The 25,069-nt window shown below is 42.7% G+C and overlaps 1 protein-coding gene across 1 annotated transcript in view; it reads left to right on the forward strand.

Annotated features, from left to right (window-relative positions):
* The first annotated feature begins 3,142 nt into the window (after positions 1 to 3,142).
* LOC115460885 (membrane-spanning 4-domains subfamily A member 4A-like) overlaps positions 3,143 to 25,069 on the forward strand; it is a 43,276-nt gene continuing 21,349 nt past the window's right edge. The window contains exons 1-2 of the mRNA XM_030190512.1: positions 3,143 to 3,225; positions 23,768 to 23,945. Coding sequence (XP_030046372.1) covers positions 23,778 to 23,945 — 168 coding nt within the window. The 5' untranslated portion in view covers positions 3,143 to 3,225; positions 23,768 to 23,777. The remainder of the gene's footprint in view (positions 3,226 to 23,767; positions 23,946 to 25,069) is intronic.

Below are 25,069 nucleotides of genomic sequence, written 5' to 3' on the forward strand. Positions count from 1 at the left end.
AATTAGAACAAAGATCTTGTTTTCCCCTACCTCAAGTGTAATAGATATAAAACCACAAACATATGAATCAGGAAAAGGCTCAGAAGTTTCCTGAAAGGTCACTAGGGGTTTCAAGACACAGGGGATAACTGCAGCCGTTACTTTCTTAGCTATTGTTTCAAAGAATTTCTGAACTGGATCACTAATTGGACAAGCAGGATCTGGAGTAGGATTGGTAAGTGTCCCTGATAATATAATAGCAACTGAGAAATTCTAACTGGGAATTTCCCACAATGATTCAGGATTCTAAGTCCAAGAATTCAACAAGAAAATGTTTTAAACAAAGGTTCCAGAATAATTTCCCCTCAACTTACAGAACTAGGAACATGGCCCAAGAAAAGTCTTTGGAGTTCAGTCTCTAGAGCAGGAGTCAATAGAGTTACAAGGCAAAAAAAAATACAGGAGGAATTTCCCACTGAGTTTAAGACCAGACAGTAACATTTTGAGCCCATCAGGAACCAGGAACCAAGATTACCAAAACTACAAAACACAGCTAAGAATAGGTTGCCTAAAGAAAGAACCCCCAGGAGGCAGATAACTTCCAGAACTCCTTCTGGAAATCTGGGGCTTTCCATCCAAGGGGCCCTCGCCTCAAGACTATTCCATGACAACTATTAAGGACAAAGGATAAAAAATCTAATTTTCTGGGTTTCTTTTGTCTTTTCAGATTTAAAAGGCAACACTAGGCAACGTAAGACCGGACCAATCAGAGGAAACTACATGACAATAAGGGAGGAGCATTCCCCAGCAGAATGGCTCATTATCTGTGCAGCACAGAGAGCACAGAAACCAGCGCTGGGACGAGAGAAGAATATTCCTGCTGTGGGTATGTGCAAAAATAGACCGGGGGGGAGGGGAGAAATTTTTAAATGCCTAATGCCAGTACTGAAGAGTGCCAGAGTGCCCATAGCAAAGACTATTTTGGGATCGCTTGACATGGGATTCAGAGGATCCGAAAACAACGTGCCCGTCACCACTGGGACGTGGGCGAACAGGACAAGCTGTGGCCCAGCTGGAAGGATTACCCCGTGACCCAGCCAGTAGTAAACAGCGACAAAGGAAGGGGAGGAGTAGGGAAACACGCGGAGCGTGTTTCCCTACTCCTTCCCTGCCTAGGAATCGCTGGAGACTTGGCTGCCAAACTAACGAAACACCGCACACCGACGCCACCACCTCCATCTTTCAAAGGCATCCACTCTTTCTTCAACAGAAATGCAAACTAATAATACAAAACAAAGAATACCCGTTTTCTCAACGCAGCTACAGGTAACTCCCCCCCCCTTCCTCTTCCCCTTTTGCCAAAGCGGCCGTGCCCAACCATCCCCAGCCTCAGGCAAGCCGTCTCCCACCTCGGGGATTCCCCGAGCACACGAAAAAGACGGCGCAGCTTCCTGCAGCGCATATTCCAGATGGACCGAACATACCGGATCACCACCCGATGGCCCGAGACCGTGCTCCTCTCCCTTCCGCCAACTTAAAACAACATCCCCGTCCTCAGACAAGCCGTCTCCCACCTCCAGGATGCCCAGAACCCCAGCCCAATGGAAAAAGATGGCGCTGCTTCCAACAGCACATTTCTCTTCCAGCATTCCCCTACAGCAGCCCTGAAACGGCCAAAAAATACCGACAGACCAAGAACGTGCCTCCTCTACCTTCCGCCCATCTAAAACAACACTGCTGCCTCAGCACAACACAAAAAAAAAAAAAACGGAGAAAACAATCCACCACTCAGCAAAGGCTGACCCCCCTACAACCACATTACATTTCACCAACAGAAGACCCCCCTCCACAAACCTCCTTGACAGACAAAAACACACACACACAATACAACAGACACACACCCTCAAAGCCACACACCAATCCATCCCACTTTTCCAGCATAGCACAGCACATCCCCCAACCCCCAAGCAAAAAAACAACAAAAAAAAAAGACACACATCAACAACCTGCCACACACCCCACCCTCACACACTCACACACACCACACACACACACAAAAAACTCTGTGACACATACACACACAAAAAAAAAACACATGCTAGCGCACGTTCATTGGTTTCGGAAACGGGCCTTTTTTACTAGTGTAAATATATAGAATGATATCACTTACACACGTAGTATATACTAACCCACATGTGTATATGCTAACCCTCAAAAATGCCAGCAGGATGCCTGAGCTGTACTCTGTAAAGGTGTGACTTACATAGATAGAGTGTAAATGCAAGGGGGGGGGAGGGCAAGAACATGAAGATGAGGACACCCACTCACATGTGTAGAATTCTATAAGTTACGCCAATCTCTGCCACATTTAAGTGCCCACAGTTATGACAGGTCTATGGTTGGTGTGACTACAGGCCTGTAAATATGCGCACAAGTGTTACACTAGTATTCTGTAATAGAACCTGGGCACCTACAGAATAGACTTCCACTGTGTATCCTCAGGGTACTATATGGAGACACCCCATTGTAGAGTGACTATACTAGCTAGTTCTAATGGTACTAGTGGGTGCTGAGCGCCCCTAATAATGATCAAGCTTCTTGAGTCAGGGAAGGAGAAATTTGAAGTTGTGCTTAGCCCTGGCCCCCTATCACTGTGAAATATTGGCACCCATGGAGTTGACCCCCCCCCCCCCCCCCCCAAAGTGTGTGCTAAATTTAATAACATTGTGTATACTTAAGGTGAACAGTTTTCTTTTGCTCATGTAAACAGCCACTTGCAACCTTCCTGCTCCCAAAAATGCCTTCTCTTCCACCATGTTACTTGAGGTCATATTTTTTCTTTGACCATACTTAAAAAATTAATCAGACATCCTCAGTGAGAGAAAGGCTGATTTGTCCTCCTTGACCTCTCTCTGCCTTTTTCACACAGCTCTGCCCACATGTCTGATGCTGCTGAGGTATGTAACTGGTGGAAAGGTGAAGGAGAAACAGGAGGGCTGGCTCCCAGCTTTCCCCGCCCCTTCAACATATTTATAAGGCACATTACTGAATAGTCAAGAAGGTAGCGACAGAAGAACAGCGTAAAAGAGACTTATAGTGGTGGTGTGTAGAGACAGTGAGATAGAAACAGCAGTACACAAAGACAGTGAGAGAGAGACAGGTACAGCAAACAGCGGAAGAGAGAGAGAACTCAAGAGAATACAGGAAACCAGTGAAGGGACACAAAGTAGAGCTGCACATTGCAAGGTAGGAAAATCTATGGTGTGAAAAGTAAGAAATGGATCTGTTCACAGGGAAGGTGGTTTTCTAAAGCTTCTGTGTATATGTATGCTTACATGGATGGAAGAATAGCCTAATGGTCAGTGCTGTGGCCTGAGAACCAGTGGAACTGGGTTCAATTCACACTATGACTCTTTGTGACCCTGGGCAGCTCACTTAACTTTCAGTTGTCTCAGGTACAAAAGTTTAGGCCCACTAGGGACATAGAAAGTACCTGCATATAATGTATACAATACTACGTACCTCTAGTAGCATCATAGAAATGATTTGTAGTAGTAATAGGGATTTTTATAAAACTATCCCCACACACACACACACACACACATACATAGACAGTGTGAATAAATGTGCCTATGTTTGTGCTGCTACATATGGACTTTTTCCCATGGTGTAAGGAAGACATTTCTGGATGGGATTAGTGTGGCAATGCAGTACTGAGCCTACATTGCTTTTTCAAAACTAGGCACATTAAGTCCCCTATTCAGAAGCTCTTATGGCGTTTTGGCAGAGGTGCCAAAACATATAATTGATATGATTGTGTTTTTCTTTTATCAAAAGCATTTGCACATCTACAGGACTTCTAGGTAGGAGAAGCTCCCACTAACTGGGCCATACCTGGTTTTTAGCAGCACTTAAAAAATAATACAGGCCCCAAATAAAAATCAGTCCACTAACTGGGTTTCTATCTGTATAAAATTAGGACATCAAAAAGGCTTTTCTAACTTTATTTGGTTACTTATCTGGATACCAGTCTGAGTGCCAGCAACTGCCGAAAACCAAGATTTCAGCACAGGTATCAAGGTACAGCCTGATGCTGAAAGTCTGGTATAACCTGCCCATGGCACTCAGTGTTTAAAAATGCCAAATGCCAAGGGCTGAACATTAACCTCAACTTTCACTGTTCACTTTGCTCTCTAGCCAACGATATGCTTTGGGAAAGGGAAGTGTTTTGGGTGCAGTGAAGATGGGAAAAACTTCTGTTTGGCTGTGAAATTCAACTGCTGCTCCTACATTAAATTAAATTAAACTAAGAAACGGACAACACTCAATCCCTTTCCACATGATCCCATTCTTGCAAACTGCATGGGACAATCCACACCAATTCTAATTCATTGTACTTCTACTCTGTATTTGTCCACCAGAGTCTGTACTCACCTCTCCGGAACTTTGTAAGCCAATTGAGCCTATTAATATGCAGAAAAATGCGGGATACAAATCTAATAAATAAATAGCAGGTATAACGTCTACACATAAAACTATACATCTAGAGTTGTACATGTTACTTTCTGAGTGGTACTTATGCATATTTTCAATTGCATGAATACACATATCTTTAGCTGTCTAATATATCTAGGTCTTATATAGCCAGCAGCAGGATGAATCTCAACTTCATTGTTTTTTTCTGGAATAAATATCCTCAGAAACAGGATTTCAAAGAGAAAGTTTATGTGTAATTCCCTTTGAGAGTTCATGAGAAATCCTTGGGCAAAAGTAGCCTCAAACTTTGTACCTACTTCAAAATTACCCTGATAATATAGTTCTTATTGAACAAAGGACTTTGTCTCCCCTGTTGGCTTCCTCTGGGACTTTGGTGTGACTCAGACTTCAAGCACAATTATTTTTTTTTATTAACGTCTCAAAAATTTTACACAAACACTTTGTAAGGTAATAAGAGTACAAATGAAACACTGACTCAACCAAACAAATTAATTATGATCCTATATGTCTGGATCTTTCACAATGAATCTTACATATGTTCCTCAAAACTAGACCACATTGGTGGAGCAAGACAAATCCAAAAGCCTAGGTGAAATGGCCTAAACAAGAAAAAAAGCAAACAAGAGAGAGAAAGAGAAAAAAAAAGAGAGAGAATCAACCCTAATACTATTTCAAACATGGTCTAATGATATGTCGCTAATACTGAATCTACTACTACTTAACTTGAAGCCTCCTTGCCTTCTAAAAAAAAAAAAGTGTAGTTGAGGTTGGTCACAGAAAACATACTTTACATTCTCAAACAAAATTACACATTTGCAAGGGTATGTTTGTTTGAATTTGCAAGGGTTGTTTGTTGCCCATAAGGACAAAGCTTAACCATGTAAGTCCAGAAATGTTTTCCTCCTAACTTGTGTCCACTTGCAAACATCAGGAAAAATACTAATTTTACCCCTCCCCCATAAACCTACAATCAGTACTATGAAAAAAGAGTCTAAAAAAAGGGCCTCTTTATCTTATAAAAAGACAAATGAGGCAAGTAAGTTGCTGCAATCTCAGTGCTGAGGGCAGAACTGGTCTTTGTGGGCCAAGCAAAGTTTCGCTCTCGAGTTCAGAGCTCTTCCCTATGCTCTGAACAGCCATTACACTCTGTGATGAGGGTTGCAGAAAGCTGGGGATCTCCATCTAACGAAGGGGATCTATAGTGCACAGTCAGGTAGGTAACTGTTGTTTTCCATGACGTTTATGCATATTGAAATATAGTAAATAACAAATAGGAAACTTTTCCCAGAAGAAAGGCAACAGAGAAAGATTCACAGTGTCTCACTCAGTAGCCATCTTGTTTCCCCCTCAAGTGTAATTTGCCTGACTTGCATCTGATCTGAGGACAAAAGCAGTGATAGAATTCAAAAACATATTGGATAAAGACAGAGGATCCCTATATAGAAAGAGGATGGAATCAAAGCAAAACTGAAATGGCAGCTATAACTCTGGCCGAGCTGTTGAACAGACTGGATGGACCACACAGGTCTTGACTGTCATCGTTTACTATGTAACTATGGGCCCAATATTCAGTGGATGGCAGTCAGTGTTGTGCTGCTGGCTGCCAGCTTTATCCCTGGTATTGAATATCCAGGTGTACACAGCTGGTCAAAACTTAACAGGTTAAGTGCGATCTTCAGCACTTAACCAGTTAAGAAGAACCATATAAAGATAGGACTGTCTTGATTTTCTACGTTTGCACGTGTTCAAAATAGTATTTTCAAAACTAAAAAAGATAGGGGTTTTTTTTTTCAAAAATGACTTTCTTTCCTATTCAAATCTTGGACATTTTGTGCAAAATGTCCAAAGTCGGACTTAGACATCATATTGAAAATGCCCCTCCACGTAATCAGTCAGTAAGCAAACCAAGCCAAACTCCTGCTTCCCTCCTGGGGAACACTCAGGTGACATCTTTTTGCTGTTACACTGCTTCCAAAGACCACAGGCCAAGTGATTGCTTAGATTACAAGATGAATTTCTATTTATTGAGGAAGTGTGGAAAGTTAATTTCTTATAGATGTCATTATGCTAAGACATAAGTTCTGCTGCAAAATGGCAGGGCTCATAGTAAAGTGGAGGGGCATAATCGAACGTCGCCGGCCAAATAGATCGCCGGCGATCTATGTTGGCAGTGGCGCTACAGCTGGCTGGAAACATATTATCGAAAAAGATGGCCGGCCATCTTTTTTGTCGATAATATGGTTTAGCCCAGCCAAATGCTGTGGAGTTCGCTGGGTTTGAGATGGCCGGGTTTGTTTTTCAGCGATAATGGAAAGTTATGTCAGCCATCTCAAACCCCGGCCAAATTCAAGGCATTTGGCCATGGGAGGAGCCAGACATTTTAGTGCACTGGCCCCCCTGACATGCCAGGACACCAACCAGCCACCCTAGGGGTCACTGTGGTGGACTTCAGAAAAGCTCCAACGTGCATAGCTCCCTTACTTTGGGAGCTGAGCCCCCCCAATCCCCCCCCCAAACCCACTACCCACAAATGTACTGCACCCACTAAAATTGCTCCAGGGACCTACATACAGCCTCTAGGACTTATTCTTATAACTTTGGCACACCAGTTCACACCGGAATACTAATCTCTCTGAAAAAGTCCTTTCTTGAAATAACCACATTTACTCACAGTTAACTGCAGATCAGAGATTGTGCCCCACTGGCAAAGAGTCCCCTGGAACTAAGATTAGCAGTAGGTCAGAGCTGGCACAATGGTGTACAATGCCCTCTTTCAGCACCATTCAAGGTAAGAACTACGTTCTCTAACGTGGGTAACACAGGAAAGGGAACTAAAACTGGCTTACAAAAATGGCCACTACCGCATGGACTACAACAGGAAACAAAACAGGGCACACTCTGACCCAGTTAACAGGGGGGAAAAGCACCATGGGAGTAGCCCAGTAACCTACACCCACCACAATGCATTGCTAATGTGACTCTGCAGGGCACCTAACAGAAAAGGTGTCACACTCACCCGAGAGCCACATCGCAACCAGGGAAAGGCTGTCTGAGGATACAACACAATCTGCTGTCATGGAGGTGGGTACGGCATTTGAGGCTGGCATACAGGCTGGCAAAAAAGGTTTTTAGTTTTATTTTTTTAGTATGGAAGGGGGTTGGTGACCACTGGGGGAGTATGGGGAGGTCATCCCCCATTCCCTCCAGTGGTCATCTGGTCAGTTGGGGCACCTTTTTGAGGCTTGGTCGTGAAAATAAAAGGAACAAGTAAACCCGGCGAAATACTGCTTAACGCCACTTTTTTTTTCCATTATCGGCGAAAGCCGGCCATCTGGTAGCCACGCCCATGCCCGCCCATGTCCCGCCTTCGCTAATCTACCGACACGCCCCCTTGAACTTTCACCGGTGAAGCAACGGGAAAGCGGCGATGCTGTCAAAACTGCCGCTTTCGATTATAGCGATTTCGCCGCTTTTAAGAAATCGCTGGCCATCTCCCAATTTGTGTCGGAAGATGGCCGGCGATCACTTTCGATTATAAGCTGGATAGTAACATAGTAGATGACGGCAGAAAAAGACCTGCACGGTCCATCCCGACTGCCCAACAAGATAAACTCATATGTGCTACTTTTTGTGTATACCTTACCTTGATTTGTATCTGTCATTTTCAGGGCACACACCGTATAAGTCTGCCCAGAACTATCCCCGCCTCCCAACCAGCCCCCCTCCCCCCCACCACCACCGGCTCTGCCACATTGTCTGAATAGATGAAAGGGTAAGGCCTTTGTTGGATAAGGACTTGGCTAGTGGGGTCATCATTATGTTGAAGAGGATCGGTGATAGCGGTGATCCTTGTGGTACCCTGCAGTCTGCTTTTCACGGAGATATGTTTGAGTTTGATTTTACTTGATATGTTCCTGTGGTTAGAAAACCCTTGATCCAGCTAAGTATGCTTCCACCAATCCCGAACTTATCTAGTAATCTTATGAATATATTATGGTTTACCATGTCGAATGCACTAGACATGTCGAATTGGAGGAGGAGTATGTTTTTGCCTATTGCTATTTCCTGCTTGAATTTGGCTAGGAGAGTGAGTAGTACTGTTTCTGTGCTGTGGAGGGGGCGAAAACCTGACTGATTCGTGTAATATTGAGAATTTATTTATATAATCTGTAAGTTGTTTGGCTACCATTTCTTTAAGCCACCAAGAAATAGTGGGCTTAGAGGCCATGAACCCTTGGCCTCTAAGCCCACTATTTCTTGGTGGTGATTGTGATGAAAAATAACCTGGCAGCAATGGGTTAATGTTAGTATTGTTATATAAGTGCAGTGCTAATTCTTATTTTAAGACTAATCACCATTATGAAAGCTCTGGAATTGGAATTTCCAGAGGGAGCTTTTCCCAGCTGTCTCTCTCTGCCTCCCTTCTGAAGTGTCTCATTTATATACAGGTCTCATTAAGCTATCAGCTTGAAGAACTGAAATCTCAATGGCAACAGGGTTATAGTGAAAATCCAAGATCAAATGGGAATGAGGGTGACTTGTAGGGAGTGGGATTCTTGAGGAGGTTTATTTAAGACAGAGGATGTCTGGTGTGGAGGACTTGTTTGGAAGGTGGGGCTCATGAGTTTAATGTCTGTAGATATAGTGAGTGGGGGCAGGTTAATGGGAGTCTTGAATTCAGGGGTTCTGTGCCTCAGGTGCTTGGGTGTGGCATTTTCAGGTTTGAATTTTTTGAGCCTTCGGGTGTCTTGGAGGTCCTGGGATCTTGGGACCGGGGACTCAGGTCAGAAGGTGTTGGATCCAGAGGTCCTTGGATCCAGGAGTTTCATGTGTGATTGTCCCAGGTCTGAGGCTATCAGCTCTAGTGTTCCCAGACCAGAGATCTGCAGACTAAAACCACCTAGATTAAGGAGGTTTTTAAAGCACTTTTTCTTATTAACAATTTTTAGTGCATTTTGGTTCAGCAAGAGCAACTGTTATAAATGGCATGTCCATCTTCCTGTCTATCTGTCCCTCCATCCCTATGCATTAATGCATGTATGAATGTGCAGTCACACAGTAAACAGATTCCTAGAGGAAAAGTCCATAGTCTGCTACTGAGATAGACATGGGAAGAAACTGCTTGCCCTGGGATTTGTAGTATGGCGTGTTGCCATGATTTGGGTTTCTTTTGTGACTTGGCTTGGCCACTGTTTGGAAAACAGGATACTGGGCTAGATGGACCACTGGACTGACCTAGTATGGCTTCTCTTATGTTCTTAGGTACAGAGCAGTGGGATGAAGTTCAGGTCAGTGATATGGAGAAATCCACAGTACCAGGGGAAGAGACTTACAAGATAATAGGGGGAGGAGAGTAGGAGAATTTAGAATGTGGGGTGAGAAAGGGGAGGGAAGGAGAGAAAATGAAGGGGAAAGGGGAGAATGAGAAGTGCTTTCGGGGGAGCGGCAGAGAATCGGTGGGTGCCTGGAGGGGGGCAGGGGAGAGAGGGGAATCGTTGGGTGGCTGCGGGGGGGGGGGGGGGGGCAGGGGACAGAGGAGAATTGCTGGGTTTCTGGAGGGGGGCAGGGGAAACAGGAGAATCTATGGGTGGCTGGAGGGGGGGCAGGGGACAGAGGAGAATCGCTGGGTGGCTACAGGGGGTGCAGGGGACAGAGAAGAATCGCTGGGTGCCTGGAGGGGGGGCAGGGGAGAGAAGAGAATCGCTGGGTGCCTGGAGGGGGGGCAGGGGAGACATGAGAGGACATGAAATGAGATTGAAGGGGGGCAGACTCAAGAAAAATGTCAGGAAGTATTTTTTCACGGAGAGAGTAGTGGATGCTTGGAATGCCCTCCCGCGGGAGGTGGTGGAAATGAAAACGGTAACGGAATTCAAACATGCGTGGGATAAGCATAAAGGAATCCTGTGCCGAAGGAATGGATCCTCAGGAGCTTAGTCAGGATCGGGAGGCGGGGCTGGTGGTTGGGAGGCGGGGATAGTGCTGGACAGACTTGTACGGTCTGTGCCAGGGCCGGTGGTGGGCAGCGGGACTGGTGGTTGGGAGGCAGGGATAGTGCTGGACAGACTTGTACGGTCTGTGCCGGATCCGGGGTTGGGAGGCGGGGCTGGTGGTTGGGAGGTGGGGATGGTGCTGGGCAGACTTCTGCGGTCTGTGCCGGAGCCGGTGGTTGGGAGGAGGGGCGGGTGGTTGGGAGGCGGGGATAGTGCTGGGCAGACTTATACGGTCTGTGCCCTGAAGAGCATAGGTACAAATCAAAGTAGGGTATACACAAAAAGCAGCAAATATGAGTTATCTTGTTGGGCAGACTGGATGGACCGTGCAGGTCTTTTTCTGCCGTCATCTACTATGTAAAGGACTGAGGAAAGAGAGGGAGTAACATGGGAACAAAAGTGTATGGGGAGAGGGTATGAGTGATACACAGTCCCACACACTGTTCTCGCAAAGAGACTCTTATAGGCCTCCCCACACTCACCCCCTATGAGTGGTCATCAAATTTGCAGATGACACAAAATTATTCAGAATTATTAAATCACCTGCAGACTATGAGAAATTTCAGGAGGACCTTATAAGAATGGAAGACCAGGTATCGAAATGGCAGATGAAATTTTATGTGGACAACTGCAAAATGAAACACATTGGAATATATAATCCAAATTAAAGCTACAGGATGGTAGGTTCTACATTAGGAGTCTCCATCTAGGAAAAGGATTCAGGGTTCATCGTGCACAATATGTTGCAATGTTCTGCTCTGTGCATGGCAGCAGCTGGAAAAAAAACCCAAACAAACAATGTAAGGAATTATTTAGGAAAGGTATAAAGAGGAAAACAAAGATATTATAATGCCTCTTATCACTCCATGGAGTGACTGCACCTTGAGCATTATAGGTAATTATGGTCATCACATCTCAAAAAAGATATAGTAGAATGAGAAAAAGTACAAAGAAGGGCGACCAAAATAATTAAGATGATGAAATAATTCTCATGGATAAAGAGGTTAGGGCTCTACAGCTTAGACAAAAGCCATTTGAGGGGAGATATAAATGAGGTCTTTACTACTACTACTACTTATCATTTCTAAAGCACTACTAGACGTACGCAGCACTGTACACTTGAACATGAAGAGACAGTCCCTGCTCGACAGAGCTTACAATCTAATTAGGACAGACAAACAGGACAAACAAGAGATAAGGGAATATTACTAAATGAGGTCTTTAAAATTGTGAGTGGTGTGGAACAGGTAAATTTGAATCATTTCTTCACTTTCAAAAGGTACAAAGACTAGGGGAAAATGTTTTTTTCACTCAATGCATAGTTAAGCTCTGGAACTCATTGTCAGAGGATATGGTAAAAGCAGTAAATGTAGCTGTGTTTAAAAAGGTTTGCACAGATTCCTAGACATGAAGACCATAAACCCTTAAAGACCTGGGGAGATCCACTGCTTATCCCTGGCATGAAATCGTACTACTTTCTTGGACTCTGCCAGGTACTTGTGACCTCAATCAGCCACTATTAGAAACAGGATATTGTGCTAGATGAACTTCTGTTTTGCTCCAGTATGGCAATTCTTAATTTAGTTTAATCACACATTTATATTCCTCTTAACCAGTGTAATAGCTCAAGGTGGATAACATGCTCTTATGTTAACTTTCTGCACGTCTCCTTTCACATAATTCCCCCACACAGACAAATGTATATTCATGTTATCCCGTACATATATAACAACCCCGCCAGCACACACAGACTCGCTAAGCTAACCGCCATTACCACATTCTCTGGCAACGAATTCCAGAGTTTAATTACACGTTGAGTGAAGAAAAATTTTCTCCGATTCGTTTTAAATTTACTACATTGTAGCTTCGTTGCATGCCCCCTAGTCCTAGTATTTTTGGAAAGCATGAACAGACACTTCACATCTGCCCGTTCCACTCCACTTGTTATTTTATAGACCTCTATCATATCTCCCCTCAGCCGCCTTTTCTACAAACTGAAGTGCCCTAGTCCCTTTCCTCATAGGGAAGTCATCCCATCTCCTTTATCATTTTCGTCACCCTTCTCTGCACCTTTTCTAATTCCACTATATCTTTTTTGAGATACGGCGACCAGAATTGAACACAATATTCGAGGTGCGGTCGCACCATGGTGCGATACAAAGGCATTATAACATCCTCATTTTTGTTTTCCATTCCTTTCCTAATAATACCTAACATTATATTTGCTTTCTTAGCCGCAGCAGCACACTGAGCAGAAGGTTTCAACGTATCATCAACGATGACACCTAGATCCCATTTTTGGTCTGCGACTCCTAACATAGAACCTTGCATGACGTAGCTATAATTCGGGTTCCTCTTTCCCACATGCATCACTTTGCACTTGCTCACATTAAACATCATCTGCCATTGAGACACCCACTCTCCCAGTCTCGTAAGGTCCTCTTGTAATTTTTCACAATCCTCCCGCGATTTAATGACTTTGAATAACTTTGTGTCATCAGCAAATTTAATTACCTCAATAGTTACTCCCATCTTTAGGTCATTAGACTATATTGACATTTTTATGGGCTGGACCTAGAATTATTAACTGTTTCAATGGATATGTTCCAAGAGATGGTATATGAATAAATAAATAAATGAAAACGTTTCCCCTCCCAGTCCCCCCCCCCAGTCTAGATAGACACTGTTCCCTCTAAGCTGAACAGGAGTCCTCCACCTACAGTCCTGCTAGTGGGGAGGGGGGGGGGGTTGCTGTTTCACTATCACATTTTCAATAGTGAGGGACAGACAAGCTCTGCAGGACTCCAGGGAACCTGCCTGTCCCTTGTGATTGAAAACACAACATTCAAGCACTAACCCCCCCCCCCCCCCCCCATTGGCAATTTCTACATTAGTAGTAGAGCTAATTTTCAGTGAAGGAGCTAAAAGTGCACTATTTTTAAAACACATTTAACACGTGCTTTTAACATAGTTTTATTGTTCAAAAAGTAAACAGTAGTTACACTAATTATTGCCCAAATAAATTTTAAACCCCGCGAAAGGGGCAATAAGGGTCTTTTGTGGGCACAGTGATATTTTATCCAGAATGCACTGATTCAGCTCCATCTGACTCATGAGAGACAAACATGTCTGGTTGATTTGAATACCCATCCTAAAACTGTCTGGATATGTCTTAAGGGTGTGTCAGCATTAACCCCCGGATTTTATATATTGCGCTGAGATTTCTGTGCAGAAATCGAAGCGTACTCCATAACAATGTGCATAACCTAATTGGTTAACAAGCTAATCAGTGGCCATAACTGGATGTTAACAATCAATTATCTGCACTAATTGGCATTAATTAGAATTTACATGCACTGCTTGCCAAGCATATTCTAAAAAATGGTGCATGTAAATTCTGTGTGCTGCCAAAAGGGGGCATGGCTATGGGTGTGGATTGGGCAGTTCATGGGCATTCCAAAAATGTACTTACTCTCCGGCTAGGGTATTCCACTCTTTAAATGGCCACCGCTTGGTACTACTGAGTCCTACATTTGCACACCTGGAATCCACTAGACATAATTCTTTTTTCTTTCTTTCTCTCCACACCTGGAATAGTCTCCCTGTTTCTCTTCGCAGTGCCCCTTCCTTAAAGACTTTCAAATCCAATTTAAAAGCCTGGTTCTTCAGACAAGCCTTTGATCAAGTAGCATAAGCAGCAGCTTCCTCCAGCTTGAGAACTATTAACCTTGTTAATCTTTGCCTATCTCTGTGTGCTGATTCTCCTTCTCCATTCTCTCTGCCTTTGTGTGAATGAATGAATATCTTTCCTTTTTTGTGGAGTTCCTTTGATTTCCCATTGTTATGTATTTTTCGCCTGTACGCTGCTCTGCTCTGCTTTGGCAGCTAGAGTGGTCTAGCAAATTACCATAAATGAAACCATAAATTAGAATACACCTGCTCCACGTCTAACTTAGGCGCCGGTATTGGCTCAACAGTGCCAAGCCCCTCCGTGAAAAACTGCATTGGCTGCCAATCAAAGAACGTATTACTTTCAAAATCTGCACCCTGGTCCACAAAATTATCTATGGCCAAGTCCCAGGATACATGACAGAACTTATAGACCTACCACTCAGAAACATAACCAGATCATCTCAAACATACCTAAAGCTCCACTATCCAAAATGCAAAAAAATTAAATACAAAACAACCTATGCGTCCAGCTTCTCCTATACAAGCACACAATTAAGGAAAGCACTGCCAAAAGTTGTGAAGACAACCTATGACCACCTAAACTTCAGGAAATCATTAAAGACCTACCTATTCAAAAAGGCATACCCCGCCGACCCAACATAAATGCCTACACTCTGCAACACAACATAACCAAAGCTTGTACTGGACACTAAATAATCTTTCCTCTCCTTGATTCTCATTGTAACTGAAACATATGTTCCTTACTCAACCATAACACCACCTATATTTGTTTCTTTACTGGACTGGCGAATGCCTCTACAGTACTATGTAAGCCACATTGAGCCTGCAAATAGGTGGGAAAATGTGGGATACAAATGTAACAAATAAATAAATAAATATTTACAGCAAGTTTTCCTTGGTGTAAATGGATGCACCTAGAGTTAGGCGCCGGCATGGCCGCAAGGTGTATTCTATAAACCATGCCTAAATCTACATGCAGTATACAGACTATGCCTAAGCGGAAATTTTTTCTGTGCCAATTTTTCAGGTGCCATAAATAGAATCTAGTCCTAAATGTGATTTGGTTGACAATGTACTAGTTATGAATAAGCATAAAATTGAGATTCCAAGTTCCAAACTCACATTCAGCCGGCTGGCATTAAATATGTTGACAGAAACATTCTTTGCTAGCAAAGATTAATTCGAGTTTCATCTGGCAGCTAATAATGCCATCCAGATAAGTTCTCTTATCAGTAATTGCTTTTCTAACTCCTAAGAACTTATGAAACCCTAATGATACAATGAACAAAATATCACATTGTCTGCCTCGCACTGCCACAGAATAATTTATCTATCTGACCTGTGGCACTAAAAGCTTTATGACCTTTTGGAGCACATGATAATGGAGAATTTATACATTTAACTGTGCACTCTGTCCAACTGCACCCAGAGTTCACCTATATATACATAGTAATGATAGTAACATAATAGATGAGAGCAGATAAAGACCTGAAAGGTTCATCCAGTCTACCCAACAGTCACACTCATTTTCATTTTATGATTAAACCAACAATGAATGTGATATAAAATACTTGATCATAGTCTTTCTTTGGCATTTCTGGGACACAGTCAGTAGAAGTCCGCCCGGCCCTGTCCTCATGTTCCAGCTACTGGAGTTGCCGTTCAAGCCACTTCCAGCCTATCCAAATCCATTGTTGTAATTTGCGGGACACAGACCGTAAAAGTCTGCCCAACACTCTCCTCACATTCCAGCTACTGGAGTTGCTGTCAAAACCCTTTCCAGTGAATCTTTATTTATTTATTAGGAATTATTTACTGCCGTTTTGAAGGTGGTGTACAGGAAGAATAAATCAAACATGAGCAATAAACAAATACAGTAGTAATGCTTTTTCGATTGTTTTTTAGGAACCGGGAGAAATTATTCCTAGGCCTAAGATTAAACTTATTTCCAGATATTTCGAAGGAGACCCAGAAAAGGTGTAAACAATTCCTGTTATTAAAGCCCGCTGTTCTCCAACTCGGAGGAGTATTTTACTTAAGATTCCCTTGTAAATGCGTCATTCGACTTAATTCACTTAAGTATGTTTTTATGGACCCTTCACATTTGTCATCATTCATAACCTCTAAAAGAACTGAGGGAGTTTAAACTATTATTTTCTGTCCTCTACTAGTTGCTGCTTAACCTTTGTACTTCATTTTAATTTCATGTACTTGGAATCTTGGATCTACATAATAGTGGACTTGAGTGTTAGAACTTGTTTATTATGTTTATTATATTTTTCTTGTGAAAAGTTGACTTCTATAAACACTTTACCAGATCAAGCGTACAACCTTGAAATATATTGTAAAATTGCAAAAATAAAATAATTAAAAAAACAAAAACAAATACAGTAGTAAAATATTCAAATAACAATGCAAAGTATGATAGTATACTACTTACAATGTCAACACAATACATAATATAACATTTTAATTGACAGTGTAGGGTAAGAGGAGTTAGAAAATAAGTTGACTAATTTAAAGAAAGGTGCACATGAGGCCAGAGAGATGGTTAAATACTATCTCAGCTAAGGTACGAGTGGATAAACATGTCCACCTGCAGTACGTACAGCCCGTGTCACTCCTTGTATGTGTGTGAGTCTAAGAAGTTAGTTACTTCTTCCACTAAAGGCCTGGTTGAAGAGCCAAGCTTTAACAAGCTTCCTGAAGTCATAGGCGCCCCCCCGTATAAGAGGCTTGGGGAGGCTAAGCCTCCCCAGCCCAACCGTGACCTGCTTCCCCTGCCTTCTCCTTGAATTCAGGGAAGAAAAAAATTGTACTTTCCTCTCCCTGCCAGCGCCAGCCTGCCCCCACCCCCTCATTTCTTTTCTTACCAGCTGCCTGCCGACTCGCTATATCACTAACCTGCTTATTTTCGAAGGAGAAGGGCGCCCATCTTCCGACACAAATCGGGAGATGGGCGCCCTTCTCCTAATGGTGGCCAAATCGGTATAATCGAAAGCCGATTTTGGCTGCCCTCAACTGCAGTCCGTCATAGGAGCGGTGAAAGTTTAAGGGGGCGTGTTGGAGGTATAGCGAAGGCGGGACGGGGGTGTGGTTAACACATGGGAGCCCTCGGCCGATAATGGAAAAAGAAGGGCGGCCCTGACGAGCATTTGACCGACTTTACTTGGTCCATTTATTTTCAGGACCAAGCCTCAAAAAGGTGTCTGAACTGACCAGATGACCACCGGAAGGAATCAGGGATCACCTCCCTGTACTCCCCCAGTGGTCAACAACCTCCTCCCACCCTAAAAAAAAAAAATTAAAAACATTTTTTTGCCAGCCTCTATGCCAGCCTGAAATGTCATACCCAGCTCTATGACAGCAGTATGCAGGTCCCTGGAGCAGTTTTAGTGGGTGCAGTGCACTTCAGGTAGGCGGACCCAGGCCCATCCCCCCCACCTGTTACACTTGTGGTGGTAAGTGTGAGCCCTTCAAAACCCACCAGAAACCCACTGTACCCACATGTAGGTGCCCCCCTTCACCCAAAAGGGCTATGGTAGTGGTGTACAGTTGTGGGGAGTGGGTTTTGGGGGGATTTGGGGGGGCTCAGCACCCAAGGGAAGGGAGCTATGTACCTAGGAGCAATTAATGAAGTCCACTGCAGTGCCCCCTAGGGTGCCTGGTTGGTGTCCTGGCATGTGAGGGGGACCAGTGCACTACAAATGCTGGTTCCTCACATGACCAATGGCTTGGATTTGGCCGATTTTAAGATGGCCGGCCTCGGTTTCCATTATCGGCGAAAACCGACGCCGCCCATATCTAAGTCCCATGATCTCAACATTTAGTTCGACCATCTCTAAGGTTGACCTAAATGTTGAGATTTGGCCGGCCTCGACCGTATTATCGAAATGAAAGATGGACGCTCATCTTGTTCAATAATACGGTTGGCTTCGCCCCTTCCTGGGGCTGGCCCCGGAAATGGGCGCCCTTATAGATGGGTGCCCCCGTTCGATTACGCCCCTCTAAGGCTCCTTCCACAGCAGTTCCAGCTCTACCGGAAGGGAACCTCCCACCTGTAACACATTTCCTGCCTGCTGCCTTTCCCGCATCAGAGCCTGGCTGTGACTGTGAGCCTGAGTGTTGCAGCACGCGGCGGCTCTTTTCAATCAGTGACTGACACCGACCAAGCCAGGGAGGGAGTCAGCGGATCGAGCAAGCAAGCGGTAAGGAGTATTTGGGTCTCTTATTGCTTTTTGTTGAACAGGAGACTGGTGAGGGGATGAGGTGATGATGCTAGATGTTGAAGGGAGGAGAATGAGATGGAGAGGACATAGAGGCAATGTTAGATGGTGGTGGGGGGCAAGAGAATGGGGCAATTTTGGATTGGGGCAGAGAGAGAGAGAGAGAAGTTTTATAAGTCAAAATAAAAATAAATATTTTGTTTCATGCAGATCTCTTTTGTTTAAACATAACTAAATGGGCTATAAGCACCTAATGCAGTCCAATTTGTTCTTGTGATGACTTATACTGTGCCAAAATTGAAAACTGTTATCTCTATCTGGTCGTTAATAAAAGGAGTTCATTGTGAACACTATCCACCCTGTTTTATGGCTGTACATTAGGAATTGTGATATTATGATCCCTTGTTTCATATTGAAATATTGTTTCATATTGTAAGCCACATTGAGCCTACTGCTATGCGGGAAAATGTGGGATACAAATGTAATAAATAATTAAAAAATATTGTTGATGGTCTGTGTTTACCGTATGGGTGGTATATTGGTGTATTAGGATCTTCCCAGTGTAATATTTACAGTGCTGCCTTTTCATGCATAATGTTACTTCACTAATGTGACCATTTCATTTTGGGATTTTCAATGGATGGAAATAGCAGTGTTTAATAATTGATAACATTTTTGAATAGTATACATTGGTTAATATGTGCTTTGAACAACCACTTTATTCTTTGACATAAGATATATATCTAATATCTAAGTTTCATAAAAGGCAGTAATTGTGACTATTTTACTTTTACTTATTTTTTTTCTGTGTGTTGTCAGACAATTGTGGATATAAGCCCCACCCTCGGCACCACCCCTAACTCTGCCCCCTTTAGCCTCCCCAAACAGTTGGGCCACCAACCACCTATGCCTGAAGTAGAGATAATCTTGTGTTAAGCAGAGCCTTTCAGGGAGTGCATTCCAGAGTGTGGGGGCTACTCCTGAGAAGGCTCGCTTGCAAGTATCACATCGTGTAAAGTCTAACATCAAATCTAAAAATCTTAAACTTTGCCATATACGGGACACAGACCATACAAGTCTGCCCAGAACTGGCCTTAGTTATTCACATCCAGAGTCATCATCTAAGTGCCACTCAACTCATTTAAGGTTTTTTTTATAGCATCCATTTTCTAATATGGATCCTCTGTGTTCATCCCACAGTGTTCTGACTTCTGTCAGCATTTTTGTCTCCATCACCTCTTTCATGAGGTCATTCCAGGCATCGACCACTCTCTCTGTGAAAAAGAATTTACTGACATTCCTCCTAAGTCTACCACCCTGCAAACTCAGCTCATATCCTCTGGTTTTACCATTCCTCTGTTTCTGGAAAAGATTTGTTTCTATATTAATACTGTTCAAGTATTTAACTGTCTGTATCATGTTTTATGTTTTCTTATATTTGATACAAGCCGTTAAGCCCATTAAAACGGGCAACATTTTTTATTTGTGAAATGTAATTCCCTTACTATTGTAATATTTTGTGTGTGTGTGTGAGGGAGAGAGACAGTGTGTGTGTGTGAGAGAGAGAGAGAGAGAGAGAGAGAGAGAGTGTGTGTATGTGTGTGCCTGTCTGAAAGAGAGAGTATGAGAGTGAGTTCAGAGAGAGAGTGTGTGGGTGTGTGGAACTTTCTCAACTCTCTCTGCCCGTCCCGCGCGGCCCACCCTTGAAGAAGGAAGTTGTCGCGGGGGTGGGCCGCATCATCAGTGGCAGACCAGGACTGTCTGCCACTCAGGAGGACCGAGCAGGACGGATCTACTAATCTGCTGCAGACAATCTGCGGCGCTCACGCATGCAGCATGCATCGAGACCATCACACCATGCAGCCCGGGGGGTCAGAGGTGCGGACTCACTCAGGAGGAGAGGTACGGTCCAGAGCGGCGACTGGGCGAGCAGGGCAGGGAGCGCTGCAGCCCAGCTGCTGCAAGTCTCTGGCAGGTAGCCGGCTCATGTGCAGCAGAGCAGTCTGGCTGGGTCTGGGTTGCGGGTGGTTGGCAGCGGACTGTGAGCGCCGGTGTGGGAGCGGGATGGAGCAGAGGAGGCAGAGTTGAGGCACGCCACGCGGGGCCCCCTTAAGCGCGAGGCCTATGCAGCCGCCTCGGTCACCTCGGCCTAAGACCAGCCCTGTAGATGGTGTACAGGAAGTAGCTAATGAGCTTAAATATGAAGGTTGCTGTTTATAAAAAGCATTATGGTTTATTTTCAAAATTTTTAAATTAATAATAAAGGGGATAGTAAGCCAGTGGTAATGCTTATACAATGGTGTAATAAGGTCATATTTATAAACACTGCCTAAGAGCTGTCTGCAAGTACTTTAGCTTTGATTCTGTAATTCTGGCATAACTCATATTTCCATAATCTAACTTTGAGATTAAAATCCAGTTAGACCCATCATTAATATTACTTGGAATACCCATGCTACACATTGAGGATGTTTCTCGTTTAGGGGGGAAGGGGGCTGGAACTTGATATACTGCCTTTCTATGGTTTTTGCAACTATATTCAATGAGGTGGCTATGGGCAGGGAAATGGATGTGTCATGGGCGTTCCAAGATTTACGCATGTAGTTATAGAATATTGCCCGGTGCGTGTAAATCTACATGCAGGGATTTACACCATGTTTTTGTTAGTGTAAATAGACACACATAGTTTTAGGCACTGGGATATCAACTAAGCATATTCTATACACCACACCTAAATCTAGTCACCGCTTATAAAATATGCTGATTTTTTAGGCGCCATATATAGAATCTGGACCATAGTGGGTATGGAAAAGCTCAACTGGCTCATGAAACAAAAACCATGGAGGTACTATCAGATTTAGCTACATTTTCTATTATTATATTAATTTCATTGAATTCCAGGATTTGCCTTTTTCTTTATATATATTTTTATATGATTGCGTTATATCAGTTTTTCTTTGATAATATCTCTCCTAGTTTACACTACTGTATTAATATATATCTCCACTTCTGCTAAGCTCTTTTTCTCTTCACATACTGTAGTTATCACTTTGTTATGATGGTCTCCTTCATTTGTTTGTTTTATTTTAGTATTGTTATTTGTTTGATACTGCTAATTTACCCCTCCCCTTTTTACAAAGCTGAATGGGTTGTCTCGGCATTGTTGCGTGGCTTTGTAAAAGGGGGTGTTAAATGTTAATGAAATCCATCTCAATGAGTAGTTCCTTCTCTTTGGCTTTGTGCAATGATACTTTTACCTTTTTGTTAAATCTTTGATATAAAACCGTTCATAGTTATTTAAGTACATGATCTGTAAATGTTTTATTGCTTGTTGATGTCATGCTGTTTTACGATATCAAGAGAAAACATAATAAAATACTTTAAAAATGCATGTAGCTGTTTCTGTACTGTTGCTTCGTTAAAACAATGTTGCACCACCCTCAACTGTCTAATGGCCCTGTTTACTAAGCCGTGTTACAGGCACGCTAGCGTTTTTAGTGCACGCTAAATATTAGCGTATGCTAACCATGTAGGTGCCCACAATATTCCTCTAGGCACCTACACTTTTACTGTGTGCTAAAATCACTAGCGCACTTTAGTAAACAGGAACCTAAGAGTATAAAATCCTATTTTTTTATCAATGAAAAAATTTGCTGATCATAAGTTAGCTTGGAGTCTATGATGATCCCTAGATATTAAAAGCTGTTCACTGTTCATTGTTTTCCCAAGTAAAGTAAGGGGCCTTTTTACTAAGCCACTTAAGCATCTACGCGTGCCCAACGCACGCCAGAATGGCTCTTGCAGTAATTTCATTTTTGCCGTGCATCCAATTTTATTTTCGGACAAGCACATTGGACATGCGCTGAGTGGCACTTGACACGTACATAGGTCATTACTGCCTGGTTATCACTTCAGACTTTACCACTAGGTCAAAGGCTGGCAGTAAGGTCTCAGACCCATAATGGACTCGCAGCAATTTTCATTTTCCCGCACATCCATTTTTTCGGTAAAAATGTTAAAAAGGAATTTTTTACAGGTGTGCTAAAAAATGATTCTGCGCGTGCCCAAAACACACGTCTACACTACCGCAGGTTCTGTGTTTCTGGGTGCCCATACCCCCAGGTAATTTGTAAGAGCTTACCTGAGTGCAAAAAATGAAGTTCTACTGCTCTAATCTCTTATAAAATTAATTTATACATTTATTTCTTTACTTACAATATTTATTACCTGCTTAATGCATCACTCTAGGTGGAATATAATAAAAACATACATAAAATACTTAAATTCAATAAAATCATAATAAAAAGACTTTAAAAATATGCTACACAATAGTAAACATCAGTTATCCCTGTGATAAAACAGTGTGTTTTAAGCCTGTAAAGCTGCCTTTATTAATCCTTGAAGTACATTTCTCTAACCAGCAGGTGGTGCATGTTATGTTTTAAGCTGTATCAAAGAACGGACCTTTCTTTCTTTTAGTTAACACACAGATAAAGGAAATGCCTATAGTTATGTAACCAGCTTTCTTTTAAAAGTTGTTCACTGGGCTCTGATTGGCCCAGGAGCTGTTTTCATTTGGATTGTACTGGTTTTTGCCCCCGTTTCAGCCCAGGGAAAAGAGAAAAAGCTCTTTCCTGGAAGCCCTGTAAACAGTTGTATTTGATAACTGGTGAGCAGCTATAAGTCCTGATCTCCCCAGGTACTTTTTAGAAAGTAAACAAATGTCTAGTTAGTGTTATAATTGATCCATTTTTCACTTACTTGTTACTGTTTGCTGATTGCACTTTTTCTGTCCACTGTTCAGTGTTTTTATGAGAATAAACATTATTCACCCTGCTTGTCTGGACTGATAAAGAATCCTGGTGGTTTGTGTGTTGGGTCTGTGGGTACTTTCTGGGAGCTGTTTGTGCATGGGAGTGTGATCCCAGTAACCTAGAAATCACTGGAGATAATTTGAGAGCGGGAGACTCATCCAGAGGCAGTTGTGACCCAATCAGTGGGAGGAGGGTGCTAGTGTAGAGCACATGTAGCAGGTGGACCTGAGCTGTGCTGGGGATAGACCCTCTAAGTGGCCACAGGGTAACCCCAGGTGGGTGGCTAGGCATTTTGTGACAATCCTCCAAGTAAGAAACATATGTGTTAACTGGATTTTGAACTGGATCTTACAGTTTTGCAAGGGTTTTTTTAAATCCACAACTGTATATTTTTATCTGTGTTTTTTTTTTATTTAAGATGATTTACCTTGAGCTAGCCTAGGTATGGTAGGCTAATAAATATGACTAACTAACTAACTAAATAAATAAATAAATAAAACCTTATCATTCATCTTTCATGTGATGGAAATACACAAATGTCTCTTTTTTGCTTTTCTGTTTCTTGTAGATTGTAGGGAATGAATCCTGAGGCAGCTGGAGACAATGGGGTGACAGTATTCAATCAGGTTATTCCACCAAATGGCCAAAATGTCATACAGATGGGGCCCAATGTTCCTCAAAACACCCCAGGCCATGTCTCACAGGCTCTGCAGGAATTTGTCAAAGGAGAACCAAAGGCTCTGGGGGTAAGTTTACTCTACTTTATATGACACAATCAGAGCAACTAGAGGAATGTTGTGATTTAGTGCCAGTGAAGAGTCTACACAACTCCAAGTTTCCAAGTTAATTAATGGCTTATACCCCGCCCATCAAGTAATATCTGAGTGGGTTGCAGTAGGAGAATAAGAAAAGGATAGAAAGTGCAATAATAACTGATTATGAGGGAGGAGGGAAGGATCAAATGCAGAGGGGTTAGTGAATTTGCCGGCAATTCCCTTTTCTAGGAGAAATCTATGATTTCAACAGACTCTAACACTATCCTACAGTGAAAAATGTTAGGTTAAAATCAATAGTTGAGAATTATTTTCCTTTTCAAGGAGCTCATTTTTGGAATGTGCTACCTGCTAATATGAAAGCTCTGCCTTCTTATCTAGTTTTCAGGAAAATATTAAAGACTTATATATATAAAAAGTAGTTTCACGAGTTTGTTTTAGTGAGTTATATCATTTTAGTCTATGACTTTGTTATGGTTCAAAGATTTTATTGACGATCAGCAGAATATACAAAACTGACATCCCTCATACAACCAGTGACATTTGGTTTCATGTTACACATCAGTAAGTCTCTCCTACTGCATCATCAAGCGTTTATATTTTCTCCCTCCCTCCCTCCCTTTATCCCTCAACATTCCAACAAGTGGTAGCTACTGACTTTCAAGGCATTATCGGTATAGAACACAGCTTATAGGTACCTAGAGAATTCAGTACATCGAACATAACGATAGTACGCTGCAGTAGAACCAAAACCTGCTATCTAGGTACCATAATATATTATACCCATTCTTTGTATCTAAACAGTGTAGAAACAGTTAACAGGTAGCAGATTATACATGTACTACCAAAACAATTTGAACAAACCTCCCTATTAGAAATTGCTGGCTCTCTGTGGAGGCCATCTACCCACTTTGTTTAATGGTTACCCCCTCCCATCGAATCTTCTCCATCCCACTATGCCTCTATAGTCATATTGTTCATAACTCTATATTTAATTAGTGGGATTATAACACCTAAGTAGCGTAGCCAGATGCCCTCCCATTAGAGGGACGTCATTCTCATAGTATTTGAATCATTCCATTTCCTACCACTGGCCC

Source organism: Microcaecilia unicolor, chromosome 1 (genome assembly GCF_901765095.1).
Source record: "Microcaecilia unicolor chromosome 1, aMicUni1.1, whole genome shotgun sequence".
Classification (NCBI taxonomy): Eukaryota; Metazoa; Chordata; class Amphibia; order Gymnophiona; family Siphonopidae; genus Microcaecilia; species Microcaecilia unicolor.